We start from the raw sequence: 8,093 nt of genomic DNA on the forward strand, positions 1-8,093 counted from the left end.
TTTTAGTGAGAACACATCAATTTTGACTAAATTCATCAAAATGAAAAGAGCTTCTTTGGCCTTAGAAGGGGCTTTTGGCTAAAATGAGAGAGCATTACACTTATTATACATGAGCAAGCATGTAATCAATAGATTAGTTGTTTGAGCATGTATGAGACCTTGCCTCAAGTCCCTTCTCTGCCTCATTCAGATCATAAACTTGGATCTTAGTTTCTCACTTTTTAGAATGGATGATTTCTCTCTTTTTTGTGGGGGTGTGGGGTGGGAGGGGCATAAAAGGGTATCAAATAAAAAAATGTTGCAACCACATCTTCTGCAGGACAAGAAATCTGGTATGAATTCAGTTTGATTGTGAACAACATAGCTACAGCAAGAGGAGATTCACTAGGTACCTTATAAGTGACTATTTAAGATAATCTAGATTCAGAAAAATGAGGTATGACTTTCCTTTTAAAGTTTCAGCTTAATATTAAAAAAGCAAGATGAAACTATTGGAGTAAAAATATTTTATTTAAACATTGTGGAAACAGTATCTTACAATAAACAGTAAAATAATTCTCATATACATCTTTGTTAACCAATGAAAACCGTGTAATTTTTTTTAAAGGACTAAAAAAATCTTTTATTTTTCTTAGTGAAAATTCATGAAGTTAGAGTGTTTTGCCATTTTCTTCCCAAAGCAAAGTGGAAGATGGATAAGACTGGTATTAGAAATAACAGTACGGTTCAGGCATTAAGAGACACCAAAAATCTCAGGTTCACAGATATTTTTAGTTGAAAAATGAATTCCAGGCCATTTATGTTGTCCATTGTGATGTGGCCTAATAATTTCATTTAATGGCTTTTGAGGATTTAATTTTCTTTATGTCACAGCTACTAAGGACCAAAGTCCCATTTTTGAATTTTCCAACTTGACCTGTAGGCAAAATACTGGACGCCGACTTTTTCTTTTTCAATTTCCTAAGTTTCAAAAACAGAAATATTAAAGATGATATTAAACAAACAAACATAGAATATGCTTCAGTAAGGTGAAAAATAAATCTTATCATTAATATTTTGAAGAAAGAATAATTTGGTATTGCAAACAGAAAGAAGAATCCTGAAAAGAATTATAAGGGTAATTAACTTATCAACTAACTACTCAGCAGTTATCAAGGTAAACAAAATCAGAAAGCATGAAGACTCTTAGACTGTAAATAGTTTCACTGAAACAGCTACACTGTAATTAAGGATGTAATTTTACCTTCTGAACAAGCTGCATTTTGCTTTCCTTACCTTTTATCATGCAAGATGTTTTTCTCAGGGGCAAAAGTAACACCCTGGATAACATGAATGGGAGGCACACAATGGCATTCATACTAATGTGCTTCACACCCATCTCACATCAGACTATGCCAAAGTTTTTGACAAGCCAGGGCAGAGCTAAAGCATTGTTAGATTGCCTGTCTCATTACAGATTTTGAAGTGCTAGGTACAAAACAGTCCAAATTCCCAGTGAGGAGGTTTTGTCAGGGTGGATATGACTGAAATCAAATCGATTTAAATCATTGGTCAGGAAGCCCTGATTTAATAATTGTTTTCTACAAAAACTATATTCTTGTTGTTTGATATCCTTTATTCATTCAACTTCTTGAAACTGCACTTTTAGAGAAAGGTAAGGGCTTGACTGTGTGTACACAAACTTGCAGAAACAATAGGGCTAAAGGGTAGGTAATCAGGTCTGTTATCTCTTATCTCCATACACTGCTGTTAACAAGGATGTTATCTCTGGAGACAACAAACTCTCCCTATGCCTGAGGACGGGTGTTTGTGCCGGAAAGCTTGCAAAGAACAATTTTTCAAACTATTTAGTTGATCTAATATAAGATATCACATCTACCCAAAGAACCTTGTCTGCTTATGATCACTGGAGACACAAATCCACAGTTTGAGAACTGAAACTAAGCATCACAGAGATGTTCAATGGGATCTTCTAGACTGAGCACTGAGTCTCATTGGGTAGAGTGATTTTCTTTACTAATCTATACAGGAGTCTTTGGGAATCCCGTAAGGTTGAGTCCTTAATATAGTCCATGGCCTGGTGTGACCTATTTATAAAACTTCAATCAAATAAAAAAAACCTGATTTAAATTAAAAAAACATCATTTTTAAAAATAGCTGATTTTTATCCACCCTGGGTTATATATTTCAAAATGGAAAGAACTTTTTACGTTTGACTTCTGGCATAAGACTTTGCTTATTTAATTACAGACAATTCACTATGGAAGTTTAAATACAGTTACGCTTAAGTTACTCACCTCTCTTCCTGGCCTTTTCTCCTATGTTTCTTGAGAGAAAGGGATTTATATTCCTGTTATCAGAGTTTTAGAAAAAAAAGTAGTTCAGTGGAACATGATTAGAATTTCTTGGTTAATCAACTGTCTTGAACAAAAAGGCTCCTGCATACTTTGAGTGTAAAAAAACTGAGTACATTATGATTATTTAAATACCCAGCCAGATTCTCAACGAATTCATACAGATTTATACCAGTTGGTCTGAAGTATGTAGACAATGGTCAGAAAAAAAAAAATCACCACAGTAAATGTTTTTTCTCAGATGTAAATATACAGTCATGGCCAGAAAGGCATTGGAGGTGCTCTGAAGCCAGAGTACTTCCAATTTGGTGCAAAACCCTGTTCTCCACCCCACCCCACCTGCTTCAAAATGGCTGTGAAGGCATACGTGTTCTCCAAAAAGGAGGCTGGAAAGCAGGAATTCCTATAGACCTCTCAGCCTTTGAGAGATCCTGAGCTCACAGGAGAGCACTCATTGTCTGTCTGCGCTGCTGGGAAGAGGGGCTGCAGGTGTTCTATGTGCTGCCAGAGCACAGACTTCCAAAGGAAAAGTTTCAAAGATGCTCCTCATGTTCTGATGTTCATTTCTGAAGCACTTTTTGGACATGCATGCCTATATCCTCACTGTTTGGAGTGCTTCAAACAACACACCTGTCCAGGGCTTAATGCCGATGATCTGGTTTCAATAGTTTGTCAATTTTAGGAGGGGAGGAGTTGAATTTCATATATATCCTTAACCGTGCACCTCTCTCATACCTGTGAACAATCCACAATGATGAAAATAGCTCTGCTGAAGTCCGGAACAAACATTCATGAGAGTAAGTGGTATAGTAAGCTCTAGGTTCAACTCCTAAACACTAGTCAATTTCCAATAGGCCACTGGACTAGTTCTTACATGTTCTTTTTAAACAGGAAGTATTTCATACAAACCTTCCTATTATCTTCTTTTCTTACTGTTTTCTTCTCTTTGATAATCCCTTGATAAATCTTGTAGTTGATGTACTCTTTTTTGGGAGGCTGCAGTGAAAGAGGCAAGTAAAGATATCATTGCACAAAAGCTATAAACACTTCCTAGAACTGAACATATTTGGTGGGGGAAGCCTGCAACGGTGGAAGGGCGGTAGGGGCTGCGTGGAGAAAACAAACACATAGGCTATGATCCTTTTTGGAGTAGGGGCCAGGGCAGGAAGAAAGAGGGATTAGGTCCCCTTTGGGGGGATGTGAATGGATCGATTATTTATGATGTATAAAGAAGGTCTAAAAAGGTTTCCACACACATACCCCCAAGTTAAAAAAAGGCAAACAAAATAAAAAACAAACTCTAAAAGAAGAATGGTGAGCTGCTCAGCATTTGCTTTCTTTTGATAATGGTGGCATCTTGAAAGAATCAGAAATGCAGAGGGAAAGCTTTTCTCAGCCCTTAATTGAGAGGGCAGGAATAGGAGTGTTGAAATCTTGTGTCCCAGTGATTAGTTAAGGGCTAAACAAAAAGAGACTAGATCAGGGGTCAGCAATCTATGGCCTGCAGAGCCATCCTGTGGACACGGGGCTTTGGTGGCATTCAGTGGCAGGGGGCTTTAGCTGCAGGATACATTGCCACAGCAGTAGTGGGTGCCTTCCCCTTGTCGGCATGGGGAAAAACAGCAGTAGTGGCTGAGTCCTTAGCAGCTGCTCTCCCACCTCTGTCCCAAACTGGGTGAGTCCAGCCCACAGCCTTAAAAAGGTTGCTGACCACTGCACTAAATCTGTCATTTTAATTTTTTGACATCAGAAATAAAATACGACTATGCTGAGATGGCACGTGATTTGTATTCAGACAATTTAAAACTACAGTATCAGTCATCCACAGTATCTTGGAAAGCAGACAAGACCCAAATGGGAAAAGAACCGGCTTTTTAAGAAAAACATCACAACACAGGTCTTGACCAAACATAAACAAGCAATAGTACCTTAGCTCCTAGCATGATAGCACGTTCTTGTTCCAACAGCCGCTGTTCTTTCTTTTCATAACCAGTTATTCCAAATCTGTGCACTTCTAGCCGGGCCTGAAATGTCGCACAACATTTAAATTTTTTGTAAAAATCTAGTTGGTCTAATAAAAGATATAATCTCTACCACAAGTCCTGATTGCTTTTTCCTCTAAACCAATACAGCTACAGCCTGGATACCTGACATAACATTGCAAACATTTCTAAAGCACACGGCCCATTTTAATACAATGGTTGGTCCAAACAAAGGAAATACCATTTCAACAGAAACTTCAACAAATGGTTGACAAATCAATATGCTATAAAATAAGACTAATTCAGTTGGGTGCTACTGTGAAACATCTATCCGTATGTGTAAAATTAACTTATCAATCAATCTCTGCTCACAGGCAAAGGGAAGGAAGTAGTTCAAAAAAGAAGATTGTATTTCTGGGTTTCACAAAAAATAACTACAGGCATGCCTTGTTTTATTGCGCTTCGCTTTATTGCGCGTCGCAGATATTGTTTTTTTTACAAATTGAGGCAAGACCCTCCACCAGCAAAAAGATTACGACTCGCTGAAGGCTCAGATGATGGTTAGCATTTTTTAGCAATAAAGTATTTTTTAATTAAGGTATGTACATTGTTTTTTTAGACATAATGCTATTGCACACTTAATAGACTACAGTATAGTGTAAACATAACTTTTATATGCACTGGGAAACCAAAAAATTCGTGTGACTCGCTTTATTGCGATATTCGCTTTATTGCGGTGCTTTGGAACCGAACCCGCAATATCTCCGAGGTATGCCTGTACTGAACAGAGAAATTAACTGGATTTCCCAAGACAACACAAGAGGTTTATGGTAGAACTGAAAATGAAATCAAAATTAGGGGTAAAACTCCCAGTGACTTCAGCAGGGTAGGACTCCATCCTACTCCTTAGGCTCACAGTCCTATTCCCTTATCTATGCAACCATAACACATCCACAATAAAGCTATCAGATATTATTTCCTATATAAAAGGTGTACAAACCAGAAATAAAGTTAGTACTTAAGTTACATCCGAGGAAGAGCATTTGATGCCTGAAACCTTGTCAAACAGCTCTCCCAACTATACAGCTGATCAAACAGATGAAGTGAACTTCAGTTAATGAATGCTTGTTTTATGTGCACTTTGGTTAATTTTTAGGTGCAAATTTACCTTGCCTTCCAAAAAAAGATATCACTAAAAATTCTTTTCTCTTGTACTGAGGACACCCAATCCCAATTACTGGTGTCAAAATTTGTAAAAAAACAAAGTTAAAAAAAATTTGCAAGATCTATGGGCATAAAACCATGCCAGTTAAAGAACCAAATTATAATACGTCATGGGAACCCAAAGAGCCTTAAAAGAACTAACATATAGTAATCCTTCACAAGTTACTGCCAACACATCAGCAAAAGAGGTTATGGAATAACAGCAATAGCCTGTCTTCAAAGGCTGCCCTTCAAAACAGCCAAGATAATCCTTCTCCGAAATGCCCTGCACCAAACTGTATATTCTGGGATATACTACCTGGGAACATTTCTAACATTCCTAAATAGAAAATGAGCACACATGAAACATTCAGGGTTTGACAGATCATGGTAGCTTACCTTTTCTAGGTTAAATTCTTGGCCACCTGCAGTTTTCTCTTGAATAGGCATCTTAGTCTACAATAAAAGAAAGTGCTTGTATATAATCTAACAATGAGTGGCCATTTAAAATGTATACCAATTGCAGAGATCTTTTAATAAAGTGCTAAAAAGAGAGACTGAATATCCAGCCTTTCAGCAGAAATCTTTTCCATCTTGATCAGATTGACTCATTGAAAGAGTAAGTCACGGTGGCATGTTGTACAACGTAAACAGTTTAAATCTGTATAAGGAACAATACTATACAGTGTATTGAGTACCATTTCTATACACAATCCATACAATTCTTTGTCTTGGATGTTCATATATTGGTAGTCTTTAACTACTAAAGATTATAACACATGAAAAATAATCAGGTTTAAAATCCTTCACTTTTCAACATTAGGTGTGGAATTTAGTATTGCTGGCTGTAAAAGCTTGGACAGTGTCTCTTGCACAAAAATGCAAGACATTGGCTTTGGCATGACTGGGTTGTGGTGACAAGACTGCCACAAGGAAAAAAAACAAGTCTCTGTGATGGCCGCAACCCATTAAGGCATAGGGTGTGTGGATCTTGAGGCACCCAATACCAGACCCATGCCATAAAATAATAAGAGTGATGGTTCCTCTAAAAGGAAAATTGTTGGCAGAGACCTGACACACTCATCACACATATATACCTAAGAATGCAAGAGAGAGAAAGGCTGAGCCAGTGTAGCAAGGAAAGTACATATACATATCAGCTGAACTAGCAACTAAAGAAGAAAAAAGACTAAATATACATTTTAAGTGAAACCTGTAAAAGGTACATTGAATACATGAAAAATGTCCTGTACTGTACGTGACAGTCTCACATTTATCAAAACAGGTATCCAATGTCTAAGATTATAAATGTCTCAATCATTCAATGTCTGTCTGGTGTTTTGTAAATAGACCATCACCAGTATAAGCTATTGCAAATTTGCCCCATTGATAAACAAATACCCAAAGACAGGTCCAGTTATCAATGCCTCTAAGCATCCTGTTTGGCCACTCAAGATCCATCACATTTAATTGCCAAGCTAGTCAGTCGCTGTGAGAAACACAGGTCTTCACACCTGGTCAAATCCAAAAACAAGAGCCAGGCAGTTTAACAATTGTAATGTGATGATCACCGTTTTCCTCCCTGTTTTGTTTGGACTTTAATTGGCCAGCCATCAAGGAAAAATGCTTTGAAGTTATACAGTTAGACAGTATTAAGCAGGGGTGGGCAAAATGTGGCCCGTGGGCCGGATGTGGCCTATCCGGCCTGCAGAGCCCCTAAAAAATTTAGAAAATAAATATTTATCTGCCCCTGGCTGCCTGTCATGTGGCCCTCGATGGCTTGCCAAAACTCAGTAAGCGGCCCTCTGCCCAAAATAAATTGCCCGTCCCTGGTATAAAGGAAGACAGAACTGCCAGCAAGGTGTACAGTCCAGGAAAGATCAAGAAGCCATCCTGCACCCATCCCATGAATAAAGGTTGCATGCAAGACTGGACTAGCTACCCTACCTGCAAGGATGAGAAAACCCTGCTGCAGTTACATGGACTAGGAGTTTCTGTACTAGCTCATTTGAGATTGGGAAAGTCTTTTTCTGTCATTTTTAGTTTTATAGCTTGTTAGTTATTAAACCAAGCCTTTCTGCTATTAATCAACTGAGTGTTGTGTCAATTCTTAAAGCACTTAAAAGGTTTAAAAACCTGCCTTTAAGTGCAACAGGTATCACACAATTAAATCTCTTTTTAAATATTTATATACAATTGAACTGCAGCTATCAGCCAATTTGCATTGCAGCTATTAGGTGAAGTGTATGCCATGCAATTCAGATTAACATTAAACATTCAAATGTATTTCCTGTTTGTCAAGAGGGGAAGGAGAAGAAACATACCATATGTGAAATGCGCCTCATCTGACATATTTCTACATATTTCTACTATATCTCATCTACATATTTTAACACGGACAAGTGCAGGGTGCTGCATTTGGGCAGTAGGAACCAGCAGCACACTTACACAATGGGGAACTCCTTACTCGAGAGCACGGAGGCAGAAAGGGATCTTGGAGTCATTATTGACTCCAAGATGAACATGGGCCGACAATGCGAGGTCATGGTTGGCA

At 38.0% G+C, this 8,093-nt stretch overlaps 1 protein-coding gene across 1 annotated transcript in view; it reads right to left on the reverse strand.

Moving 5' to 3' along the window:
- Positions 1 to 489: 489 nt before the first annotated feature.
- CUNH1orf131 (chromosome unknown C1orf131 homolog) overlaps positions 490 to 8,093 on the reverse strand; it is a 21,212-nt gene continuing 13,608 nt past the window's right edge. Inside the window, exons 3-7 of the mRNA XM_019527219.1 lie at positions 5,939 to 5,995; positions 4,283 to 4,378; positions 3,264 to 3,350; positions 2,298 to 2,350; positions 490 to 960 (exon numbers count right to left, since the gene is read on the reverse strand). Of these exons, the coding sequence (XP_019382764.1) occupies positions 831 to 960; positions 2,298 to 2,350; positions 3,264 to 3,350; positions 4,283 to 4,378; positions 5,939 to 5,995 (423 nt within the window). The 3' untranslated portion in view covers positions 490 to 830. The remainder of the gene's footprint in view (positions 961 to 2,297; positions 2,351 to 3,263; positions 3,351 to 4,282; positions 4,379 to 5,938; positions 5,996 to 8,093) is intronic.

This window comes from Gavialis gangeticus, unplaced genomic scaffold (assembly GCF_001723915.1).
Source record: "Gavialis gangeticus isolate Ggan-Ray unplaced genomic scaffold, GavGan_comp1, whole genome shotgun sequence".
In the NCBI taxonomy this organism is placed as follows: Eukaryota; Metazoa; Chordata; order Crocodylia; family Gavialidae; genus Gavialis; species Gavialis gangeticus.